Here is a 27,606-nt window from a genome sequence, read left to right as displayed (position 1 = left end):
TCCGAGGTTTCTTTCAACTCTGTCTTGAGCTATTTCAACCATTCTTAGAGTATGTGTGTCACATATTTTTCTAGCCTACGTGTCGAACTTTCCACTCATTCGCAAAAATGTTCATCTATCAATGCTCTGCCAACTGACATGTCTTGTTCAAAGCATTCTGGAAATTCTGAAATACCTCCTCTGGTTTCACTGCTCCTCCTCGTTTGGGTCACTTTGCATTGTGTTTCCTGATTGAGGTTGTTACTGTAAATGAGAAACAGTTGTGATCTCAATCATTGAGTTTTGAGGTACCCCACTCTGCATTTCCACACCTCCCTCACTAAACGCTGACATATCCCCTCCAAGCAATGATGAGACAATGGCCTAGTGGTAATGTCAATGGATGAGTAGCCCAGAGGCTAATATTCTGGGCAGATGAAAGCTGGTGGAATTTAAATTCACTTCATAAATCTAGTATATCAAGCTAGTCTCAGGAATCATGACACTGATAACTATCATACATAGAATCATAGAATCACGACAGTGCAAAAGGAGGCCATTCAGTCCATCACGTCTGCTTCGGCCCTCTGAAAGGGCACCCTACCTACACCCAATCCCCCCCGCCCTACCTTACCTTTGGATACTAAGGGGCAATTTAGCATGGCCAATCCACCTAACCTGTACATCTTTGGACTGTGGGCAGAAACTGAAGCTTTGGACTGTGGGCAGAAACTGAAGCACCCGGAGGATACCCAAGCAGATACGGGGAGAAAATACAAACTCCACACAGACACTCACCCGAGGTCGGAATCGAACCCAGGTCCCTGGAGCTGTGAGGCAGAAGTGCTAATCATTAATTGATGTAAAAACTCATCTGGTTCATGAATGTACTTTAGGCAAGGAAATTTGCTATATAAAATATTGAGTTTGTGTAAGACACTAGTTAGACCTGAGTTGGAGTACTGCATATAGTTCTGGACATCACAATTTGGGAATGATCTGAAGACATTGGAGAGAGTACAGAAGAGTTTCCAGTGCTGAGAAACTTCTGCTATGAAGGTAGATTGGAGAAGTTGGGATTCTTTTCCTTGCCGAAAAGAAGGTTAAAAGGAAATTTGATTAAAAATATTCAAAATCATGAGGGACCTGGAAGGATAGTTAGGGAGGAACTGTTCCCATTTGCAGAAGATTGGGAATCAGAGAACACAGATTTATGGTAATTGGTAAAAGAAGCAAAAGCATTATGTGAAACACCTTTTTCACACAGTGGGGTCTGGAGTGCACTGTCTGAATTTGGGCGAAGCAGGTTCAATCGAAACATTCGGGAGAGAATTTGACAATTATTTGAAAAGAAATAATGTGCAGAGTTATGGGGAGAAGGTAGGAGAATGGCACCAGATGAAATGCTCATTCAGGGAACCATTGCAGGCACAATGGTTGATTCTTAATTGTCCTCTGAAATGGCCCAGCAAACCACTTATTTTGAGGGCAATTAGGGATGGGCAACAGATGCTGGCCGTGCCAACGATGAAAGAATAAAGAAGCAGTGCTCATCAGGGTAGATTTTCAACTTGCCGCCCAGGTGTAAAAGCACCATTGCAGATCAGGCACCTAGTAAAGAAACCTCACAATTTTCATCCGCTGTTGATTGGAATTTAATGCTAAATATTAACCAACTTTGAATTCAGTGTAATAAAAAACAGAAAATGCTGGATAAACTCAGCAGGTCTGACAGCATCTGTGGAGAGAGTGACAGAGTTAACTTTTCAAGTCCCTATGACCCTTCTACAGATTATTTCAAATTTCCAACATCCGCAGTATTTTGCTTTTATTTGAATTCAGTGTAGTCGTTTGCAATGGAGGCTTCGAACTGACTGGCCATATTGGCTGATCCACAAGACAGCCTTAACCATTCAAGGATTTAATTTAAATTTCAAATTTGCTCACACACAATCTTAAATAGGTTGCCACTTGCAAATTTTGACCAGATATTATACCTAGTTTTAGTTTCTGGGACTGGAAATCACCCCTTCCCTTCACGGCACAGTAGCAGAATGTTTAGCACTGCTGTCTCACAGCACTGGGGACCTGAGTTCGATTCCAACCTTGGCTGACTGTGTGGAGTTTGTACATTCTCCCCATGTCTGCGTGAGTTTCCTCCGGGTGCTCAGGTTTCCTCCCACAGTCCAAAGATGTGCAGGTTAGGTGGATTGGCCATGTGATGTTGCCCCTTAGTGTCTAACGGTTAGGTGGGGTTGCAGGATTGGGCAGGGGCATTTGGCCTTGGTGGGGTGTTCTTCCGGAAAGTCGATGGGCTTAGAGGCCTATTTCTCCACTGTAGGGATTCTGTGATTCTTCTATGCATGTCACATGGCCATCTACAGTAGCACAGTGCTTAGCACTATTGTTTCACAGCGCAAGGGTCCCTTGTTCGATTCCACCTTGGGTCACTGTCTGTGCGGAGTCTGCATATTCTCCCCCTGTCTGCGTGGGTTTCCTCCGGGTGCTCCGGTTTCCTCCCACAAGTCCTGAAAGACGTGCTGTGAGGTAATTTGGACATTCTGAATTCTCCCTCAGTGTACCTGAACAGGCGCCGGAATGTGGCGACTCGGGGCTTTTCACAGTTACTTTATTGCAGCGTTAATGTATGCCTACTTGTGACTATAAAGATTATTATTATTACATCTGCTTACAGTGCCAGTCATTTTATTGCTAGTTTTCAAGCATACCAAGATCAACACAATTTTGCGCTTCCTAGGTAGTAACCTAAACATTTAGCAGCCTTTCCAAATCATGGCTAAATAAACAAAAATGTTTTGTGTTCACAGGGAATTATCATACAATCAAATTCATGTATTACCGAGTTTTCACAACTGCCAGAAGCTTGAAGAGATGTAAGTTCTTTGTTTCTGCGAATGCAATTTTCTATAATAGCCTTAAGTGTTCATACTTTGCTGTTAAATGCTGTATTTCATCTTGCATGATTGTTTATCCATTATTCACTGTTAGCTGTCTTCATACTTCTGTCCATCTTACAAATTATTGTTTTCAAAAAAGTTTATTCCCTTCCTCTGCACTCAAGGAATGCTTGGGCAATCAGATCCTGTGGCTGAGTGCCGCTGAGAATATAATAATAATAATTTTTATTAGTGTCACAAGTAGGCTTACATTAACACTGCAATGAAGTAACTGTGAAAATCCCCTCGTCACCACGTTCCAGCGCCTGTTCGGGTAACAATGATTGCCTAGAAGGAGCCAACTCTCAATGTTGACTTTCTAAATTAGCTTAAAGCTGAAGCAGGGCCATGGAAGAGGCAGTCCAGCCAGTTATTCTTCCATGAACCAGCTCTTGTTTCTTTTGTAGCTCCTTCACGTTTTGATAAATTTATGTGATGAATAATCCAAGGAAATCTAATGACCGGGATTTGACAGCAGGCCGCCTTCGCCTCTGCCTCCACCACTGCAAAACACGCAGAATATTTCACCCAATTTCATTCCTTTTCATGTAGATTGAAATAAACATAATAGCACCTGGCCGATCCAGAAAGTTCAACCCCCATTATTCTCAGGCTAGGCAGTAATGAGAGTAACAGAAATGGTCTCAGTGCTCCTGGTCTATAGATGAAGGAGTTGGGCTCTTTTGCATCAGTGACCCTGGTTAGAAAGAGCACATGTTGGGTATCAGATTAGGTTGGACTTCAACGTCGCCCAGAGCAAAAGAGCCTGGCAACCATCACAGGCTGTACAGGTAAAGAAACACCTCTTGGGCAAGATAATGGTGAGTGTCTGGTACCCATGCAGTCATACCCCAAGCATGAGTCAGTGCCCTCAGGAATACAAAATGGTGGGGAAATCTATCTAAGATCTGATAATGGAAGCATATCTTCTGTTTAACATTAAGTCACTTCTTTAACGTTTGATACTAAACCACTTCCGCTTTGTTTTGCCTTTCCTCATGCCAAAATGATTGATTTTTTTTCCCTCTGTCCCCTGAAAAATAGAGTGATGTCTTGAAACCTTGATCTCATTGTACTGTTTGTCTTTTCAGTGGCCTACAGCACAATAGAATCACTGAAATCAGAGCTGACACGTTTCAACAGCTAATGGCTCTGCGATCTCTGTGAGTAGCTTTTCACATTCTTTCCTGAAGCAGTCTTCCCAAATGAAGTTTTACTACTCTGCTGATAAGGCAGAAACCCGATTCCAGGAACCAAGCTGGAACTCAATCACACGGGCAGTCATATAAAATTAGATGCCTGTGAATGCTCTTTGTAGGTGTAGCATCAGTTGCTCTTAACAGCGGATGTTTTAAATAATTGGGAAATGGTTGCAAAGACAAAAAATTGCTTCCTCTTCTTGCCTTTAGTTCAGAGTCGTGTCCAGGCCATAGTTACATTTTACCTGCATTCTTGTCATAAAAGGCCATAAACAATTGGAAAAGACAAAGAAGGAATCAGCCTCCAGCATGAAATACCATAACTTGCAGCAGTAAATAAACTTTGTTCGTAGTCATTTGCTCCTTTTGTATTCATTGTCCTGATTCAACAGGCTGTGTGGGAAAGTGACTTTTTCTCACAGATGTAACCCTCAGTTACAAAACGTTAACCCTTGGCAGACAATAGCCCATCTGCATCTTATGTTTCAAACTGCCGACCCCAATTAAACTGTTTAACTGAGTTTCCATAACTGTTCCTTGTCTATTTCGAAGAGTTTATGTTTATCTACAAACTATTTAAAAACTAATTCTGACTTATTTGATTTGACAGTCAATGGAATACTTTAGAAGAGTGAAGATGCTTTTTTTTCCCCTCCATAATAGGTATTCCAAATACATAATTCTATTCTTGGGCGTCACACATTGTTAATGAGTTACCGATCACTCTGAGTAGGCAAGTACCCCACTGGGTGTCAACGCAATAGCTGTAGACCATATTCTCGTCTCCACTTGCCAGAGCTGTCTGCAATGGTGCTTGAACCCTCCAACTTCTGACTCAGATGTAGGAGTGCTACTGCAAAGACAAAGGCTCATTGTTAGAAAAACTGGTAGGCAACATAAAAGGAAATAGTAAAGGATTTTTATAAACAGATAAAAAGTAAAAGATTAGTTAAAGTGAGGGTAGGGCTGAGAAAAGATAAAAAAAGGAATTCATTTGAATGATGAAGGAATGGCAGAAATATTAACAATGCACTTTGGCTTATGTTACAAATTTGGGTCCGCTGAAGATACCTTTCTGAGTGGAGTGATAATAAATCACTTCTATAATCATTTGAACACCTTACATGTTTAGATGTTGATTCACACTGCCCTTGTATCATAATGGGAGCTGGAATGGACAGTGATAGTGGAGAATGGGTTTGTAAAAATGAAACTCATTGATGATTTGGGCTTGATCCCCATAGGGAATATTTTAACATGGTCAAGGTGTAAAAATGGGAAATATTGGCCCTTCAGTCTTTGTATGGGCAATTGAGTTTAGGGTGAGTTTAAAATCTCACCTACTGAATCTGCTACTGACTGTGATATGTGCCTGATTTTTCTTTTCAGCCGAGTCAATGGAGGGTAAATTAGGCAGAGCGCATACCATAAATCACAACATATAAGTCGACCCAGTGTATAAAATGACCCCATTTTTCAGGGTCCAAAAATTGTGCTTTCTCATATGCTCGGCATGTAAGATCTTCCACTTCAACACCATTTTCCTGAATCATTCCAATGACCCTTGATAACTTTAATATCTAGAAATCCATCAGGCTCTGTCTTGCATGTGCTCAATGATTGAGGTCCACAGAGTTAAGGAGCCAAGATTTCCAACCATTCACCACTCTCTAAGTGAAGAAATTCCTCTTCATCTCAGTCGTAAATAGTCTGCATCTTAATCTGAGACTGCGTCCCCTGGTTTCTAGATCCCCCCCTGTGAAAGGAAACATCCTTCCCACACCCTTTCAAGCCTGGTAAGAATTTTGTCGGCTCATTCTTCTAAATTCTAGAGGATGAAGGCCCAGCCACCTCAATCTCTCCTCATATGACAATCCAGCCATCTCAAGGATGAGTCTGGTGAACACTTGTTGCAATCCCTCTGTGACAAGTATACCTTTCCATAGGTAAAGAGACCAAAACTGTACGCAATGCTCCAAATGTGGGCTCACCAAGGCTCTATACAATTGCAGCAAGACTTTTGCCTGTACTCACATCCCCCTGCAGAGGATCAATGCAGAGGATTGTTGGGGTTTGGAATGCTGTATCAGAAATCATGGTGGAAGTAGAATTCATAATAGGCTTTAAAAGAGAAATAGGAAAGCATCTTAAGGGAAAAGTGTAAAAAGATAGAGGAGAATGGAACTGTTAATCTGGTACAAGCATACATGTCTTGATAGTTTACAACATCACAATCCAAATGTAAAATAATTTGTGCTCTCACAAGAGTTGTGTGAAAACTACCTCAGTTCATCACAGACTGTGAGGGAAAGATTATCGAGTTGCAATCAATTAAACAAGGTTAGGCCTGAATTTACATGCTATGCTTTCAGTACATGCAATGATGGGCAATTCCACTGTAACATTTAGTGGCTTACAGCTGGAATTCTGTTTATTTCACTGGAGGGAGCGCAAGCTTTTATACTCACCCACCAATCCTCACATTCTTTGACCTTCACTCTATAGAATTGTTCTGAGAGTCACTTCAAGACAGCTGATGATGAAAGTCACAAAAATTCAGCAATTATGTGACACTAGAATGCAAAGTTTTGATTTAGTGCAGTGTGCACTTTATTTTCTTGTACATGTTATGAGGTTCATGCTTTACATACTGTGGCTAGCATTATCAATTCATAAATTGGATATTTATCGAATGACTTTTGTTTTCACTCCAGAGACCTTAGTTGGAATCAAATAGCATTCATTCACCTTGATGCCTTTGTCTCATTGCGTTCTTTAATAAAGCTGTAAGTATTTTCATTTACTGTTACTTGTTATGTAAGCAGTTATAATACTAGGGGCAAAGTAAATTCAGTGTCCCATCATAGGATAAGTGTTAAAAATTCAACATTTTATTTTAAGCGAACATGAACAGCCATTTATAAACCTGTAATGGGGCGAAATTCCTGTTATATGATGTCTCATTATAATATACAATTCACTTGTATAACCACTGTAGGCACTGGACATATTTCTCCAAACAGTTTTCAAATTTTTGACAACAGAGTATATATCCAATTCTAAGATTATGCAACCTGCATTCAGTTAGTAGTAATAACAAGAATTTAATAATTTTCAATTGAATATTGGGGAAACTGAAGCCATTGTTTTAGGTCCCCACCTCAAAGTCTGTTACTTAACTCCAGCCTTCGCCCTGACAACACTCTGAGGTTAAGCCAGACTGTCCACACTTTGATATCACTTTTGATCTGACATGTGCTTCCAACCTCATATTCATGCCATCTCGAAGATCACCTATTTCTATCTCCAAAACATAGTTTGACTTTGCCCCATTTCAGTCCACCTGCTGGTGAAACCCTCACACAATCTTTGTTACCTCTAGACTTGACTATTCCCACACACTCCGACTGGCTTCCCACATTCCCCTCTCTATAAACTTGAGGTTGTTCAAAACTCTGCTCCTTATATCTTAGCTCACAGCAGATCCCCTACCCCTATCAGTCCTGTGCTCGCTCACATACAATGGCTCCAGGTGAAGCAAGGTCTTGATTTTAAAATTCTTATCCTTGTTTTCAAATCCCGCCATGGCCTTTCTCCTCCCTATCGCTGTAATCTCCTCCAAATCCACAACCTTTTGAGAAAATTATTCTCTTCAGAATCTAGTCTCTTGTGCATTCCCAATCATAATCACTCCACCTATGGCGGCTAAACCTTCAGTTGCCAGAGCCGTAAGGTCTGGTACACCCTCCCAACATCTCTCCCCCTTTCCACCTCACATGCCTTCTTTTAAGACATTTCTTAAAACCTTCCTCTTTGTCAACCTTTTGGTAATCTTCCCTAATGTCTCCTTTGCGGCTCTGTGTCATACTTTGTTTTGTAATTCTCCTGTGAAGCCTTGAGATGACTCATTGCATCAGAGGCGCTATGTATGTTGTTATTGTTGTCACAGATTTCTTTCTCATAAAACTTTGACATCTGAGTAGGGTTGCCAACTGTGATTAAATGGGATCAAACTGGAGATTCCATCACTCGACTTGCCCATGCTCCAGCTATTAGTCAGCCAACATATCCATCGTTGTGATGCACTGTCTTCCTACACCAGTTGGAAAGCAAAATGCACATCACCCAATTGGATGATGCTCGACTGTCAGCCAAACATTCTTTCCCCACACCCCCTTTCAATATTTTTATATATGTTAAAGGGAAATTTTCAAATCTATATTTTTTTAACCATCTTTTATTAATGTCCCTATGGTTTTTCTTTGGGGTTACAAACAGCAGTGTCCTGGAGATTGATCTTCAATTGCTGAAGACTCCAGGCCAATCCTGGAGGATTGGCAACCTTACATCTGAGCCACATGCAACACTTTCCCATCTTTTAATATATCCAGATAATCACAAATAGCTTTTTGAAGGATTTAATTTTAACGTCATTTACAATCAGATTGATATTGGTGAGAAGGTGTGGGGATTGTTCTCATCCGCCAGGGTAACTCGGACTTTGCTGTTGATAACACTGAATACTACAGTAGCTGTCTGCTCCCTATACTCTTGATATCATCCATATATGGAGGCACAAAAGTGGACCAATTGAAGTGATATTTAGATCGGACAGACTTTGGGCAGATAGTGAATGCAGCAATCATACCGCCAACCTGAAATCCTTGGCAAGAAGCCCAAGGTATTTTGAGAACCTAATCTCATTTTTTAATGACAGCAATCTGAACAATTGCTCACAGCCCATAGGAGGAGGGGAAGGAAATATGGCATCTCTTCCAGGGAGCCATGCTAGGATACCAGTATTAAAAGGGTTCAAAGAAATTGCAGAGGGGATACGGACAAGCCAGGACAAAAGATTTTGCGCTGACTTGAGTAACTTTCACGGTCCTGATTTTATAGGTTAAAAAAAGGGGTCTTCTCCTCTCCCTTTTTGCTCCCATTCGGCCAAATTTGCAGGCAGCAAGAACATTCACCCCAGTCAGCAGGGTGCTCTTCAAATATGCAGAACAGACTCTGATGGCATTATTGGAGCTTGCTCTGTTGTTTCAACTGGAGACCTGTGCTGTAAAGCAGTGACTGTTTTTCATGTCACAATTGCCAGGAACTGGAGGCTGCTGTGGAAAAGTTGTTTTTAAAAAAAGAGTTTTTTGATTTTCTTGTGAACCCAAAATGCTCCACCGAGTCACACAATGAAATCTTGGGCTCCCAAATCCCCTGAATTCCTCCTTTCTCCCCCGAATTATCTCCCCTTACCTGACTGAAAAACTGCCAATTGCTGATGTTTATATATATATATGTATGTAAACTCAGTAATCAGGCCCAGAACAGTGGTGGCTATTGGTACCAGGAGTACATTGAGTCCAGAAGTACTAAGATAAATGCCTTATTTAGGTGGGTCTCAGTACCACAGCCAACAGTCAGAGGTACCGGCTCTGTAATGAATAAGTAACTACCAATGCAAAGGTCTGTGAGCTTCTGTGAATAAACAGTGACCTCCTGTGCTATTTGAATACTCAATTCATTTCGAATTTACCCTTAACCGCAAATCTTTAACATATCTAATGTTTGGCAGGGACCTGACCTTCAACCAACTTTCTTCCCTCCCTTTGAATGGACTAAGTGGATTGACACATCTAAAACTAAAAGGGAATCTAGCACTTTCAGAGTCCTATTCAGAAGAGAACTTCCCCAAGCTAAGGTAGGATTTATTGGAATGCAATCATTTAATTCAGAATGCTCATTTCTAGAGCTTGAAAGGTTGATACTTTGGTACAGAATAAAATAATTACCATCCCTTTATCAATGTGGCAGCTTACACTGCATGTGTAAGTCATCAACAGGCCTGGCATAATTTTAAAGGGGCACGATTTTACGAGAGATTAATTCACAAAGGGAATTTTTTTCTATATTAAGTAGCATTTAGCAAAGATTTTGAACATTTTTGCAATTGTATTAAAAATGCTGATTAGAGGAAGCCCTCATGCCTGCATTGGTGATGTCATTACATATGGCGACCAGAATTTCCTGTCCTCTTGATTGGAGCGTGAATATGGAACTGGCAACAAAAGTTTTGCCATTCATATTCATCACCCGAAATTCTTGTTTTATCCTGTATTGTAAGCATTGATATGGAAATGTGATCTCAGAGAATTCTACTTGGAAAACGTTTATTTAATGAGGTCCATTTCATGTCAAACAAGAGGAAATTAAGCAAATAATTTTTTTGTGCTTGATCATATTCCTCCATTTTAATTTGATACGTCAAACAAGAAAAAGCAGAACATATTGGGGAAAGAATTGCACTGCTGTAACAGGTTAACTGAGTGTGAACTGTACAATTCAGTGGTTTTTTTTACAAAGTCATTCCACTTGCCCTATTGTTGTTTACTGAAAAAGAGAGAAACAGAGTTAATGGGCAGGGTTCTCTGACCTCCCGGCTGTGAGCTTCCCAGCAGCGGGAGGTGGTACACCATTTGCTAGTGGCAGATTCTCTGCTCCCGCCGCTGTCAATGGGAATTTCCATTGAAACCACGCCACACCACAAGGAAACCCACCCCAGGCAAGGGTGCTCTGCCGGCGAGAACAGAGAGTCCTGCCCCCAGCGAACAGCTGGAGAATTCCGGCCAACTTTTGAGACCTGGCAACTCTCATCACGACAACATTAGACATGCAGTATGTTCGGACATGACAGATATGAAAGTCTCAATGCATTGGCAAAGGGAGTGAAATTCCTCCTGCTGATCATTTTAATGAAACATTTGGCATATGCACAAAGCATTACTGTACTGTACTGATTAAGAAAAAAACTGAAGGGAAATTAAAACATTTTAAAATGTAAATGCATTGCCTTAACAATGTTAAACCATAAAAATTCAGGTTCAGTTAACAGTTTGCTAAAATATATAAAGCCTAATAATCTAATCAATCTCTTAGGCTAATATACATCCTACTGAACCACTAAGATCATATATAACCATCCTGTTAAACCAGTAGGTGAGTCCATGGGGAATCATTGTGGGAAAATATGTTCCCAGTTAGTCCTTATAAAATTGTTCAAGTGAATTGTGCATATTTGCTCAAAGAGTTGAATTAAAGGTAGCTATATGAAATTGTGAGGAAGACTGTTCCCAGCAAATAATTCATATGCCAAATCATTAATGCTATTTGGAAACACACAACAAACTGTTACACTTCAACAAAGCAAACCGATATCTGTCCTCATTATAGTTGCCTTCCTCATGTTGTTGTTCTGGCACCTATTGGATAAAAATAAAACCAAGATCTTTCAAAACAAATTTTCTTTTCACAGGGGCCTGACCAATGTTGCTTTGTGGTAGTTCAGCAGTGGTACCATAAAGCTACTTGTAAAATGTGCAAATTAAAATAAAGTCTCGGAACAATGTAAGTACACTTCTCCGGACTGATGAGGCTTTCCAAATTGCCAAAACATTAATTCTAATTATATTAAAGGTACTCTCCAAGGAGGATATAGGTAAAATTATCCTATTAAGTCTCACTACATGACCAGTCCTCTGTGTCAATTCCACGTAGCACTAGTCTCCCAAAATATGACAGGAAGAAATAAAACAATTTAAACATGTAACAGCATCTTTGCCTATGGGAAAACAGGAGAAGATAAATACTGTTCCCAGTCTTATATCATGCAAACAAAAGAATGTAATACTCCACTGCAATCACTGGAAAAATCCTGAAAGGTTTCACTGACCTCTTATACAGTAAATGTACAGTAGTACTATGTGGATTTAAACTTAATACTGCTTACTACTTGTAAATTAATTGCAATGTTTGTATCTTGCATACAGAGTGCTGGAAATGCCATATGCTTATCAGTGCTGTGCATATGGATCCTGCAAAAATAACTACAAACAGTCTAACCTGTGGGATGCAGAAGTTACTCTCGGTGATGATGAGGATGCCCAGAAAAGAGCGATTGGTGTATTTCCTGTCCCACCAGACAGTAACTGTAAGTAGAATATTGACATTCTAGCATACGGAATGAATTCAGTGGCTGAAATTCTGTTTTGGTTTGACACCATGTTATTTTTTAAAATATAGAGGTGCTGGAGAGGGTGCAGACAAGATGTACAAAGACGATACCAGAAATGTGTGGGTACATCTTATCAGGAAAGGATTGACAGGCTGACTCCCTTTTCACTTGACAAAAGAAGTCGGGGGGGGGGGGGGGGGGGGGTGTTGAGGCCTGTACAATTATGAAAGGTTTCAATGGAGGGGATACAGAGAGAATGATTCCTCCTGTGGAGATCAGCTTAATCTAGAAGCCATCAATATAATGTGATCACCAAGAAACCCAATAGGGATCCAGAAGAAACTTCTTCACCCAAAGAGTGGTGAGAATGTGGAACTCACTACTGCAGGGAATAATTGAAGCGAATAATATTGATGCATTTCAGGTTGATGGGGATAAACGATAGACTTAGATAAGAAAAGATGGGAGGAGGTTCAAATGGAGCATTAACACTGGCATGGACTGGTTGGGAGTAACGGCTTGTTCCCGTGCTGTACATGTAATCCTATGTAAAAATCTGGTGTAAATCTATTGTAAAACAGCCCAATTTGTGTATAGGTCAGAGATACTCTAAAATACATCTCGCGCTCCTGTACTAGTGCTTGGTGAAAGAACCGATTGCCCTAACGCAATGCATATATGGAAATGAAAAAATAATGGAGGCAAAAGTTGCATGTCCAGAAATGTTGTCATTTAAACCAGATTTGTACCTGCCTTCAACTAATCTCGCATTAGAGTGGGACAAATTACCTGCTTGATTTGTCCAGTCACATATCCCATCTTCTCAGGGCAACTAGTGGTAGACAATAAATTCTCCAAGCAATACCCACACGCCAAGACAGAATAAAGAAAATCAGGAAGTGATTAAGTTCCCAGCTTTTGAATAGCAAGAGACTTTTTTGGAGATAAAAGGTAAACCATAGACCAACTATTAATTAATTAATCCATCTCCAGAGGCTGTGCATCGTGCCACACCCTTAAGTGTCTCCTAAGAGATCTATTTAAAAAGGTAACATTTCAGTAATCAGGCCCAGGAGAAGTCTCCCATAAGAACATAAGAACTAGGAGCAGGAGTAGGGCATCTGGCCTCTCGAGCCTGCTCCACCATTCAATGAGATCATGGCTGACCCTTAATCCCTTTATTCTTCAAAAAACTATCGATCTTTATCTTAAAAACATTTAATGAAGGAGCCTCTAATGCTTCACTTGGCAAGGAATTCCATAGATTCACAACCCTTTGGGTGAAGAGGTTCCTCCTAAACTCAGTCCTAAATCTACTTCCCCTTATTTTGAGGCTATGCCCCCTAGTTCTGCTTTCACCCGCCAGTGGAAACAACTTGCCCGCATCTATCCTATCTATTCCCTTCATAATTTTATATGTTTCTATAAGATCCCCCCCTCATCCTTCTAAATTCCAACAAGTACAGTCCCAGTCTACTCAATCTCTCCTCGTAATCCGACCCCTTCTGCTCTGGGATTAACCTAGTGAATCTCCTCTGCACACCCTCCAGTGCCAGTACGTCCTTTCTCAAGTAAGGAGACCAAAACTGAACACAATACTCCAGATGTGGCCTCACTAACACCTTATACAATTGCAGCAGAACCTCCCTAGTCTTAAACTCCATCCTTCTAGCAATGAAGGACAAAATTCCATTTGCCTTCTTAATCACCTGTTGCACCTGTAAACCAACTATTTGCGACTCATGCACTAGCACACCCAGGTCTCTCTGCACAGCAGCATGTTTTAATATTTTATCATTTAAATAATACTCCCTTTTGCTGTTATTCCTACCAAAATGGATAACCTCACATTTGTCAACATTGTATTCCATCTGCCAGACCCTACCCCATTCACTTAGCCTATCCAAATCCCTCTGCAGACTTCCAGTATCCTCTGCACTTTTTGCTTTACCACTCATCTTAGTGCCGTCTGCAAACTTGGACACATTGCCCTTGGTCCCCAACTCCAAATCATCTATATAAATTGTGAACAATTGTGGGCCCAACCCTGATCCCTGAGGGACACCACTAGGTACTGATTGCCAACTCGAGAAACACCCATTAATCCCCATTCTTTGCTTTCTATTAATTAACCAATCCTCTATCCATGCTACTACTTTCCCCTTAATGCCATGCATATTTATCTTGTGCAGCAACCTTTTGCGTAGCACCTTGTCAAAGGCTTCCTGGAAATCCAGATATACCACATCCATTGGCTCCCCGTTATCTACCGCATTGGTAATGTCCTCAAAAAATTCCACTAAATTAGTTAGGCACGACCTGCCCTTTATGAACCCATGCTGCGTCTGCCCAATGGGACAATTTCCATCCAGATGCCTCGCTATTTCTTCCTTGATGATAGATTCCAGCATCTTCCCTACTACCGAAGTTAAGCTCACTGGCCTATAATTACCCACTTTCTGCCTACCTCCTTTTTAAACAGGAGTGTCATGTTTGCTAATTTCCAATCCGCCGGGACCACCCCAGAGTCTAGTGAATTTTGGTAAATTATCACTAGTGCATTTGCAATTTCCCTAGCCATCTCTTTTAGCGCTCTGGGATGCATTCCATCAGGGCCAGGGAGATTTGTCTACCTTTAGCCCTATTAGCTTGCCCATCACTACCTCCTTAGTGATAACAATCCTCTCAAGGTCCTCACCTGTCATAGCCTCATTTCCATCAGTCACTGGCATGTTATTTGTGTCTTCCACTGTGAAGACCGACCCAAAAAACCTGTTCAGTTCCTCAGCCATTTCCTCATCTCCCATTATTAAATCTCCCTTCTCATCCTCTAAAGGACCAATATTTACCTTAGCCACTCTTTTTTGTTTTAAGTATTTGTAGAAACGTTTACTTTCTGTTTTTATATTCTGAGCACGTTTACTCTCATAATCTATTTTACTCTTGTTTATAGCTTTTTTAGTAGCTTTCTGTTGCCCCCTAAAGATTTCCCAGCCCTCTAGTCTCCCACTAATCTTTGCTACTTTGTATGCTTGTTCCTTCAATTTGATACTCGCCCTTATTTCCTTCGATATCCACGGTCGATTTTCCCTCTTTCTACCGTCCTTCATTTTTGTTGGTATAAACCTTTGCTGAACACTGTGAAAAATCGCTTGGCAGGTTCTCCACTGTTCCTCAACTGTTTCACCATAAATTATTTGCTCCCAGTCTACCTTAGCTAGTTCTTCTCTCATCCCATTGTAATCTCCTTTGTTTAAGCACAAAACACTAGTGTTTAATTTTCCTTCTCACCCTCCATCTGTATTTTAACTTCCACCATATTGTGATCGCTCCTTCCGAGAGGTTCCCTAACTATGAGATCATTAATCAATCCTGTCTCATTACACAGGACCAGATCTAGGACTGTTTGTTCCCTCGTAGGTTCCATTACATACTGTTCGAGGAAACTATCGCGGATACATTCTATAAACTCCTCCTCGAGACTGCCTCAACCGACCAATCGACATGTAGATTAAAATCCCCCATGATAACTGCTGTACCATTTCTACATGCATCAGTTATTTCTTTGTTTATTGCCTGCCCCACCATAATGTTCCTATTTGGTGGCCTATAGACTACTCCTATCAGTGTCTTTTTCGCCTTACTATTCCTGATTTCCACCCAAATGGATTCAACCTTATCCTCCTTAGCACCAATGTCATCCCTTACTATTGCCCGGAAGTCATCCTTAAATAACAGAGCTACACCACCTCGCTTACCATCCACTCTGCCCTTCCGAATAGTTTGATACCCTCGGATATTTATCTTCCAGTCGTGACCATCCTTTAACCATCTTTCAGTAATGGCCACTAAATCATAGTCATTCACGGTGATTTGCGCCATCAACTCATTTACCTTATTCCGAATACTACGAGCATTCAGGTAAAGTACATTTATGTTAGCTTTTTTACCTCTGTTCTGAATCTTAACTTTTCTCCTAATTTTCCTTGTCGTTGCACCCATATCTTCATGTAACTACCTGCCGCGTCACTTACCATTAATGTTTTTACTTCCCGATTTATTCCTTTTAGTATTCCTGGTCCTATTCACTGAGCTCCCCTCAGTCACTGTACCTTGTACTGTCGCCCTTTATGATTTTTGACTATGGCTTCTCTGCCTTACACTTTCCCCCTTACTGCCTTTTGTTTCTGTCCCTGTTTTACTACATTCCAACTTCCTGCATCGGTTCCCATCCCCCTGCCACATTAGTTTAAACTCTCCCCAACAGCTCTAGCAAATTCCCCCCCAAGGACATCAGTTCCAGTCCTGCCCAGCTGCAGACCATCCGGTTTGTACTGGTCCCACCTCCCCCAGAACCGGTTCCAATGCCCCAGGAATTTGAATCCCTCCCTCTTGCACTATCTCTCGAGCCACAAATTCATCCTATCTATCCTGACATTCCTACTCTGACTAGCTCGTGGCACTGGTAACAATCCTGAGATTACTACCTTTGAGGTCCTACGTTTTAGTTTAACTCCTAACTCCCTGAATTCAGCTTGTAGGACCTCGTCCCGTTTTTTACCTATATCGTTGGTGCCTATGTGCACCACGACAGCTGGCTGTTCACCCTCCCCGCCCCCCCCCCCCCCAGAATGTCCTGCAGCCACTCCAAGACATCCTTGACCCTTGCACCAGGGAGGCAACATACCATCCTGGAGTCTCGATTGCGTCCGCAGAACCGCCTGTCTATTCCCCTTACGATTGAGACCCCTATCACTATAGCCCTGCCATTCTTCTTCCTGCCCAGCTGCACAGCAGAGCCAGCCACAGTGCCATGAACCTTGCTGCTGCTGCCTTCCCCTGGTGAGCCATCTCCCTCAACAGTATCCAAAGCGGTATATCTGTTTTGCAGGGAGATGACCGCAGGGGACACCTGCACTGCCTTCCTACTCTTGCTCTGTCTTTTGGTCACCCATTTTCTATCTCCCTCAGTACCTTTCACCTGCGGTGTGACCAACTCGCTAAATGTGCTATCCACGATGTCCTCAGCATCGCGGATGCTCCAAAGTAAGTCCATCCGCAGCTCCAGAGCCGTCAAGCGGTTTAACAGGAGCTGCAACTGGACACACTTCTTGCACATGAAGGAGCCAGGGACAGTGGACCTGTCCCTGAGCTCCCACATCGCACACGAGGAGCATGTCACGGGTCTGAGATCTCCTGCCATGTCTTAAACCTTCGGTTAACTTCAACTACAATTTCCAAAAGTAAAAAATGTACAACAAAGAAAAAATAAATATATATACCAATGAAAAGTAAAAGAAAACAGAAAAACTACTTACCAGTCACTTACCAGGGATAAAAAGCACTTCTCCCTCACCAACTTCGAATTCCCACCTAGATTTAAATTCCCAAACTCACTCTTTGATGTCTCACTCTGGCTATGTCTTCTCTAGCTCTCTGGGAGAACTCACTGGGAGTGAGTTACAAGTTGCTCTTTTTAAATTGGCCTGAGTTGACTCCTCTCCCCCACCTGCTTTTAGATCAAGGTAGATTTAAAGTGACTGACACTTAACTGCCAACCAGTTATGTGAGTGGGTGAGGCAGCCCTTGTTAACCTATACCGCCCAATTCTAGATTAATTTAAACTCTTGAAATGTAAAAGGAGCTGCCTTACTGATTTGATTTGATTCAATTCCCACCTAGATTCAAATTCCCAAACTCACTCTTTGCTGACAGACCTCCAAATATCAGCATCCACCAAAAACCAAACAGAGTACACATTTTCTTCAGAAAACTGAACTTCACTTTTAAGATGCGGTTTAAGTGTGCCCATTTATATATTTATAACAGGTGTGTCTTCTTACCAACATGTCCTGGTACTTGTCCTTTAACCTATTCTGTACTACCTGAGTGCCTTCGAAACTAGTAGTGATTGATTGTAGCATGGTGTCATTAACCTCTTGAAATCAAGGTGGTGTTTATCTCAAGGCATCCGAGTCCCTGGAGGATTCTTTACCTGGTTATGTCACCACTTCAGGTGACTGGGCAGTCAGGACAGTATCCTGCCACCAATATGAGCAGGCATGTGAATGAACTGACTGGGAAAGTAACATGAGCTGGCACCCAGTGATAAGACAGCATCATGAAGGTTGATTCTAGACAAGCACTCATGTTGCATCATGGATCTGACTCCGCTCTGATCAGCAGAGGAGCAGACCTAACGGTAGGAGTAAGAGTCTGCAGACTGAGAGACATCTCCAAAATGTTCAGTAGCATCTTGCCATCATTCCATTCAAACCAAGCCCAAGGTCCGAAGGCCAGTAGTCAGTGCACCATTGACAAGAGTCCTGACTAGAGGGTTGGTAGAGCCAGAGCTATGCTCCCTGTGAGCTCCACTCCCTACTGGATTCATGGAGTTGCACTTTATGATCAAAAATCATCAGTAATAATGAAGGGTTTTTATAGCAAAAAAAACCCATTTTGGGGGAAATACAGTTTAGGAGAGCTGAATATTATTTCAATTATGAAGGTATTGTAATTGTACTCAGACAATGTAATGTGATGTTCACAAACTGAATGATGTTTTTGATGGCATTGCTGAAATTCACTCAAACCAAGATTCTAACACTGTATCTGTTTTTTTTGCAAAACTATCCAGTTTACTTAGATATGGATGACTTCCAGTTAGATGTGGAAGATCCCAAACTGCATCCCAGTATTCAGTGCACACCTGCCCCAGGTGAGTCACCAAAATTCTAACGAGATATAAAAAGCAAAGGTAATAAAAATAGCACACCCTGAAAACTTACAAAAGTAAAGCATTAGAGCTAGATTTTCGATGAGTCGAGATGATCCAGCGAATGTTTACAAATGGCGAATTGAACCTAAACTCCCAACCCCATTTCGGACAGATCCCATTTTTGCCAGTAGGGGAAAGTGGGTGGGGAAATTCTCACAATATTGAATACTTAAACATAACAGGGACATTTGAACTTAGTACTGAGGGCAAAGAGACCCCAGTTTAGCTGTTGCAAGGGCCTTAGCACATACTCAAATGTATTGAGTAAATATAAATGCTCCTGAGGGGCTAATGAGATCTATTTACTGACATGATTTTTTTAAAAAATGCCCCATTCTTTATCAATAAAGGAAACTGGCTGCATAAGTGGCTGTTTAAAAACAAACTCTGCTGGACTGCTTAGATTAACAGACCAGCGGGTGTAGCATTTGTTCAAGCAGTTTCAATAGAGCTCTTTATTTACATTTCCCTAAGGACTATTTATTATGAATGCTTATCTGAGCTGCAAATGCTACAATTATCACAGCAGTGTTTTTTGAGTCCATAGTTTTATTGACACTTAAAGTGACTATTAAACGATTAGAGGTACGAGCAGAAATTGGTTTTGTAAGAGATTAAGTAATTGTGGAACGCTTTGATGTTTCATGCATGAAAGCTTTTTTAATTGTATACGCTGTATAGTGAGAGCGGTATTAGAATTTGAGAAGTATATTTTTGTCTCCACATGGCTCCTGAGGTCTGCATATGAATGCTACTCTGTGTATGTGGCGTTGACAAGGGAGCCATGGTCGATGGTTAGGGCGCAAGATATGACATTGATTTGACATGAAAAGTATGAGAAGTGATGGAGGACAGAGGGGTGGATAGAATTGTGAGGGGTGAGGGCTAGGGGCCCTGATATATGTCAAATAATTGGGAGCATGTCCCCAGAGACAGAATGGGGCCTTCTAGAGAGCCCGCCTCTATCGTCACCACAGCCATGACCTCCAAACATCTGTTTCTGGCATCAGTGATCCTGACATCATCTCACACCTGCCTTTCCTGGAGTAAAAATCTCATGCATCACATTTTACCAAGGCAGTTGTGTTGCAAGTCGTGAAGTTTCGGAACTCAAGCTACCCATCCAAGTTGACGAAATCCAACCGTTATTCTAGCTGAGAGAAGAAAATGTTAAATATTTGCAACTGTACGCTAAAAATTTAATTTTAAAAAGTGGTTATAACGTATCAACCAAAATGATGCAACAAACTCACATGGGTGATTTTAATATGTACATAAACGGGATTAATCAAATTGCCAAGGGTAGCTCCGAGGGAGAATTCATTGAATGTATTAGAGATCGTTTCTGGGAACAATATTTTGTGGAACCAACCAAGGAGTAGACTACTCTGGATTTGATATTGTGCAAGGAGGAGGTATTAATTGATGGCCTCATAGCTAAGGGTCTTCTCGGGAATAGTGACCATAGTACGATAGAATTCAAAATTTAGTTTGGGGGTGAGAAAGTGGAGTCCCACACTAGCATTCTGGAATTAAATAAAGGTAATTACATTGTCATTAAAACAAAGAACAAAGAACAAAGAAAAGTACAGCACAGGAACAGGCCCTTCGGCCCTCCAAGCCCGTACCGACCATGCTGCCCGACTAAACTACAATCTTCTACAATTCCTGGGTCCATATCCCTCTATTCCCATCTTATTCATGCATTTGTCAAGATGCCTCTTAAATGTCACTATCGTCCCTGCTTCCACCACCTCCTTCGGTAGCGAGTTCCAGGCACCCACTACCCTCTGTGTAAAAAAACTTGCCTCGTACATCTACTCTAAACCTCGCCCCTCGCACCTTAAACCTATGCCCCCTAGTAATTGACCCCTCTACCTTGGGGAAAAGCCTCTGACTATCCACTCTGTCTATGCCCCTCATAATTTTGTAGACAGACTGTAATTAGGACAGATCTGGCCTGAGTAGAGTGGGTAAGAAGGCTAAAAGGTAGGACAGCTGATGAGCAGTGGCAATTGTTTAAGGAGGTACTCAATTCCTCACAGCTAAAGTATATTCCAGAGATGAAGAAAGACAGTAAGAGGTGTAAAAAAGCATCCATGGCTGAGCAAGGAGGTAAAGGACAATATAAAGACAAAAAAATAAGGCATACCATGTTGTAAAGGCCAGTGGCATTCTGGAAGATTGGGAAACTTTCAAATGTAAACAAAGGGTTACCAAAAAGTAATAAAAAGGGCTAAGGTAAATTACGAAAGAAAGCTAGTGCAAAATATCAGAAAGGATAGCAAAAGCTTCTATTGGTATATAAAAGGGAAGAGAGTCGCTAAAGTAAATGTGGGTTCCTTGGAAGATGAAACCGCAGAATTAATAGTGGGGAACACAGAAATGGCGGAGATGCGAGATGTTTGAGGCACGATTAATGACCACTAAAGTGAGGTTGTAGTACAACTGAAGGCTTTAATAAGCTAGATGTTTCCCCCAGCAGCTCAGGTACAGAATGAAGGCTGCTGGGGTGGCATGGGCTCTTATACCCCGCCTAGCAGGGCGGAGCTACCATGCCGCTTGACCAATAGGAAGCATACAATTTCTACCAATGGTATTCCAGCATTACCAGGTACCGTAATACATCTACTACCACAATGTTAAATCAGTATTTAACATCAGTATTTTGCCTCCATTTTCATGGTGGAGGATACTGGTACCATCCCTATAGGAATGGGTAATCCAGAGGTAATAGAAAGGGTAGAACTTAAAACAATCAACATTAATAGAGAAACAGTACTCAACAAACTATTGGAATTGAAGGCAAACAAGTTCCCAGGGCCTGATGGCCTACAACCTCGGGTGTTAAAGGAAGTGGCACTGGAGATATTGGATCCCTTGGTTAAAATATTCCAAAATTCCCTGGCGCAGTGGTTAGCATTGCTGCCTCACGGCGCCGAGGTCCCAGGTTCCAGCCCGGCCCTGGGTCACTGTCCGTGTGGAGTTTACACATTCTCCCCTTGTTTGCGTGGGCTTTGCCTCTACAACCCAAAGATGAGCAGGGTAGGTGGATTGGCCCGGCTAAAATTACCCCGTAATTGGAAAAAATGAATTGGGTACTCTAAATTTATAATTTAAAAAAATGTTCCAAAATTCCTTGGACACGGAAAAAGTTCCAGCAGATTGGAAAAATGCTAATATGACATCCTTATCCCAAAAGGGAGAAGACAGAATGGCAGAAATTACAGACCAGTTAGTTTAACATCTGGGTTGGGAAATTGTTAGACTCAATTATCAAGGAAGTAATAAGGAAGTAATACATTTGGAAAGTCAAAAGGCAATCCATCAGAGTCAGCATGGTTTTATGAAGGGTAAATTTGCTATGAAGATGTAACTAACCAAGTGGATAATGGGGATCATGTAGATGTAGTATATCTGGACTTCTGGAAGGCATTTGATAAGGTGCCACAGAGAAAGTTAATACACAAGGTTAGATCACATGGGATTCGGGGTCATTTGGATAGATGACTGGGTTGATGGACAGAAGACAGAGAGTCGAGATAAATGGGACTTTTTCTGGATGGCAAGATTTAAATAGTGGGATGCCACAGGGTTTGGTCCTTGGGCCTCAACTATTAACAAACTATATTAACAACTTGGATACAGGGATAGAAGATTCTATCGCCAAATTTGCAGACGACACTAAAATAGGTGGGACATTAAGTTGCAATGAGGAAATAAGAACCTTACAAATGGATATAGATAGGTTAGGTGAGTGGGCCAAAATGTGGCAGATGGAGTTTAATGTGGATAAATGTGAGGTCATACACTTTTCCATTCTTGGAAAAATGGAAAGGCAACTTATTATCTAAATGGGGAGAGGCTTCGGGGTGCACCGGTGCAGAGGGATCTGGGTGTCCTAGTGCATGAGTCGCAGGAAACTAGCATACAGGTACAGCAGGTAATTAAGAAAGCAAATGGAATGTTGGCATTTATAGCTAAAGGAATGGAGTATAAGGTAAGGAGGTGTTGATGCAACTGTACAAGGCATTGGTGAGACCACACCAGGAGTATTGTCTGTAGTTTTAGACCCGTTATTTGAGGAAAGATGTAGTGGCATTGCAGGCAGTTCAGAGGAGGTTCAGTAGATTGATTCAAGAGATAAGGGGTGAGTCTCTCTTTTCTGGCATGTCGCGCCCCTGCCAGCAGCGGGATGCTCCATCACCGCAGCTGGCCAATGGGGTTTCCCATTGTGACCACGTCCAAGCCGTCGGGATACCCGTGGGCATGGGTGCGCTGCCGGCAAAGTGTAGGATCCCACCGATGGAGAATCCCACTGAAGGGGTTTGTCTGATGAAGAGAGGTTGAGCAGTTTAGGCCTCTATACTCTCTAGAATTTAGAAGAATGAGGGTGATCAAATTGAGGTATGTAAGATGATAAATGGCATGGGTAATGTAGACATGGAGCAGATGCTTAACCTTGTGGGGAATTCTAGAACACGAGGTCATAGTCTCAGGATAAGGGGTAGCAAATTTAAAGCAGAGTTGATGAGAAACTAGGTCTCCCAAAGGGTCATGAATCTGTCGAATTAACTACCCCAGAGCGTGGTGGATGCAGGGACAGTGAGTAAATTTAAGGAGGAGTCGGACAGATTTTTAATTAGTAATGGGTTGAAGGATTGCGGAGAACGGGCAGGATGGTGGAGTTGAGGCCATAATGATATTAGTCATGATCGTATTGAACAGTGCAGAATGCTCAAGAGGCTAAATTGCCTACTCTTGCTCCCAGTTCTTACGTTGCAAGAAAGAACTATTCTGTCTAATTCCACCTTCCCTCTCTTGGTCTGTAACCCTGTAAGTATCCGCACCTGAAGCACAAATCTGGTGTTCTTGATTAATAAGGGGATTTCTTGATTAATAAGGGGATCAGAGATTACGGGGAAAAAGCAGCAGAATGGGAATGAGGAACATATCAGCCATGATCAAAAGGTGAGCAGACTCAATGGGCCGAATGGCCTAACCCTGCTCTTAAATCTTATGGTCTTGTGGTCTAACATGAACTAAGATGTGTTTATATTCAGATTTCAGTATTTCTAACATTTCATTGTTAAAATTACAGGTCCATTTAATCCATGTGAATATCTTTTTGAAAGCTGGATAATACGCCTTGGAGTTTGGGGTATAGTTCTTATCTCTTTGGTATGCAATGGACTAGTCATCGCAACAATATTTGGATCACCCAGCTATCTCTCTCCAGTGAAATTTGTGATTGGTCTGATAGCAGGAGCCAATATGCTGACAGGGTTGTACAGTGGCACCTTAGCAATTGTTGATGCAATGACTTTTGGGCAATTTGCAAAGCATGGTGCAAAATGGGAAACTGGCTTGGGCTGCAGAATCACTGGATTTGTATCCGTATTTGCCTCCGAAGCATCCATCCTGTTCCTGACTCTTGCTGCTGTCCAGTGCAGTATTTCTGTGTCTTGTGTCCGAGCATACGGAAAATCACCATCTTTCAGTAGTGTGAAAGTAGCTGCTTTTTGCTGCATGGTACTATCATTCACTGCAGCCACGCTGCCTCTGTGCTCAGTTGGAGAATTTGGGACTTCGCCTCTTTGCCTCCCCTCGCCTATCCCTGATGGAAAACCTTCCACTCTCGGTTTCATGGTGGCTCTAATCATGATGAATATCCTTTGCTTCCTTGTTATAACTGGGACATACACCAAACTTTACTGTGATCTCATGAAAGGAGAATTTGACAGCATCTGGGATTGTGCCATGATTAAGCATGTAGCTTGGCTGATCTTTACCAACTGTATCCTGTATTGTCCCGTGGCCTTTCTTACATTTTCTTCCCTGCTCAACCTTTTCTTAATCAGCCCAGAGGTAATTAAATCAATCGTACTTCTGGTCCTCCCACTGCCTGCTTGCCTAAACCCTTTGCTTTATCTCTTATTCAACCCACATTTCAAAGAGGATCTGCGCATGCTCCATGAGTACAAATGGCAGAAAAGGTGCCAATCAAAACAAGGCAGCATAGATTCGCTCACTTCAGAAGACATAGACAAACAGTCATGTGATTCCACCCTGGCATTGATGACCTTTGCAGATAATGAAATCATTCTTGATTCAACTAATGGCCTTGGAGTTCTGTCAAGTCATCGCCACATGATGGAGGCCTATCCATTTCCTCCTGTCACTCTAATTCCATGCCAACAGAGGAACGGCAATGGCAAGGAAGAGAGCCACTCAACACGACAATCCTGCTTCACCGATGAGGAGCTCTTGATTACTTCAGAGAACACAGAACAAGCTCATAACAACCTTCAGATCAGCTTTTATCCAACCAAAGGACCTTCCTTCACATCTCATGTATAAATATCTGAACTAAGTAATCCCAAGAGAGGCACAATCCCCTGGGAATTACATGATGATACGAAGAACTGGATGAGGTAACAGCAGACAGCTAAACAGGATTACAATATTGGGAACAACTACGAGTAGCTGTTCAATCAGTCAGCAAAAGAGGACTGCCATAAATTTAAGTAAAATAATGGATGGTCAGGGGTACGTTACAGATATGAACTGGTCTTCAGCTGGTTTTTGGCTGGTAAGTGTGTGAATAGCAAAGCTACACGTGCACGTATGAGCCCAGAACCAAGGGACCACTTATTTTATAGGCTTCTAAAAGTCACTGTACAATGTTAAGAAATAATGTATATCACAGTGTTGATTTCATTAAAGGGAAATTCCATTAGCACTTGAATCACAGGACTCCTAATGATCCAATGTAAATGTATACCGTTTTAAAAACATGGATGGAATTTGTTGGCAGCTTGCTGAGTTATATGACAACATAATGCCATATATACTCTTCACTATATTTTTACAATATTTTCTTTTGGTAGATTTGACAAATTACTCCAGCAAAGGGCAAATAGTAAAATTGTTCATCTCACATGTTATCGTATTCAGATAGGAAAGCATGAGTAATGTGATGGCTTTAAAATACCGATTTTAAAAAAATATTTTGATATCTTGGTAGAAGTGAATGTTAACTGAACAATAGAAATATATTTATTACAATAGAAACTTTCTGCATAGAAACACTATAAATCCTACATTTCTGTACAATTGGACAGCAGAACAAATGGTGTATAGTAAAACTACCTCTTCCTAGTACACTATATATCCCTTTACTGACAAAAATGTTACTTTTTTATAAGAACTGTTTAAACTGCTTAGTTGTAAAAATATAGATAGTTATTTGGATGTACATATTATATGTACTGTACTCTGTTTTCAAGAGGCTAAACTTAGCAAATTTATGTCAAAGTAAATCATTCTTTTCATATACTTGCTTTGTCATGTATTAATGTATCCAGAGCTCTCCCGTGCATTTTTATTCTTCATTTCCATTTTTATTCATTTTTTGTTTAACTCCAGTAATTATGGCAAGCAACAACAAGGCTTAAATGGAGCAGCATGCTATCTATCTATAAAAAAGTACTTTTAGATAAAATAAAGTTTTAACCAACAGCAATGCTGGTCTCTTAATACCCTGATTGATTTAATTTAGTATTACGTTACTCAGGACTTTTCCTGTTATCTAGTCAACTCTGTCAATACACCGGAAGACATTGTTAATATTCCTTTGTCACCCGACAATGCTTGTTGTTGCTAGCTAAGATACAAAAAAACTTAACAAATGGTCAATTGATTGATTTTTTAATATTATAATTAAATTGAATCTTGATAAAAGGCAACCAAAAGGCATATTAAAACAATCTAACAGTTTTCTTCACTTTGAGTTTAAATAATAATGCATCAGTGTTTGCCTAATATAAATTTCCTTGCACTCAGTCATGTCAACAATATAAATACAATGTTGGGAGCAGTCATATTATCAACCCACTCGAGTTTCAAATCAACATAGTTTTTATCCGGATGAAAAATGCAATAGTATGAATTTACTATCAGAAATAATATATTGATAAAATTACTGGTTTACTCTTTAAAAAGGGCATGTCAATGACTATTCTACTGAAGGGGAAGTTTTTATCCGGATGAAAAATGCAATAGTATGAATTTACTATCAGAAATAATATATTGATAAAATTACTGGTGTGCTCTTTAAAAAGGGCATGTCAATGACTATTCTACTGAAGGGGAAGATAATGTAGAGTTACTTAATTCCTGCGCGCAGTAATATTCACTTCAAAGTATATCTGTTATACATACATTATAGGGGGTGTGATCGAATATCCGCGCTGTGCCAAAAATGTAGCTGGAATCTACCCGGCTCACAATGTCTCAAGTGATCGAACACAATCTTGTGAGATGTTGCGATGTAAATCCTGCCCATTATGGGTGGGATCACTATTAGGCAAATCCGCATAGTAAAGTGAGACAGCTAGATTCACTTTAATGTGCAGATTCCCGAGGAACCCGAGACATTGGAATTTATCCCCTTTGCCTCGGAGACCTCGGATGAGTGCCGTTCAGTACTGTGTCTCCACAAATGGGGCCGAGATGGCACAGCACACATGGAGGTCTCCCAGGGGATCAGAGGCCCCCAGGTGTATGCCCTTTGGCTACCCTGGTACTGGTGGTGCCACCTGGGTGCTAGCCTGGTACTGCCAAGTGCCAGGTTGGCATTTTATGCGCGGTGGTGATCGGGCCTGGGTGCCTGCGTGGGTGTTG

At 41.3% G+C, this 27,606-nt stretch overlaps 1 protein-coding gene across 2 annotated transcripts in view; it reads left to right on the top strand.

Moving 5' to 3' along the window:
* The window catches only part of lgr6 (leucine-rich repeat containing G protein-coupled receptor 6), a 377,645-nt gene extending 351,386 nt beyond the window's left edge, over window positions 1-26,259 (top strand). Inside the window, exons 12-18 of one of the 2 annotated variants that reach the window (XM_072480397.1) lie at window positions 2,808-2,873; window positions 4,028-4,099; window positions 6,850-6,921; window positions 9,708-9,833; window positions 11,959-12,119; window positions 18,781-18,861; window positions 24,023-26,259. In XM_072480397.1, the coding sequence (XP_072336498.1) occupies window positions 2,808-2,873; window positions 4,028-4,099; window positions 6,850-6,921; window positions 9,708-9,833; window positions 11,959-12,119; window positions 18,781-18,861; window positions 24,023-25,281 (1,837 nt within the window). In that variant the 3' untranslated portion in view covers window positions 25,282-26,259. The remainder of the gene's footprint in view (window positions 1-2,807; window positions 2,874-4,027; window positions 4,100-6,849; window positions 6,922-9,707; window positions 9,834-11,958; window positions 12,120-18,780; window positions 18,862-24,022) is intronic. The other variant, XM_072480398.1, reaches the window with a different exon arrangement.
* Window positions 26,260-27,606: the final 1,347 nt, after the last annotated feature.

This window comes from Scyliorhinus torazame, chromosome 17 (assembly GCF_047496885.1).
Source record: "Scyliorhinus torazame isolate Kashiwa2021f chromosome 17, sScyTor2.1, whole genome shotgun sequence".
In the NCBI taxonomy this organism is placed as follows: Eukaryota; Metazoa; Chordata; class Chondrichthyes; order Carcharhiniformes; family Scyliorhinidae; genus Scyliorhinus; species Scyliorhinus torazame.
Note: the sequence above shows the minus strand (reverse complement) of the source record. Positions and strands in the feature narration are given on the sequence as shown.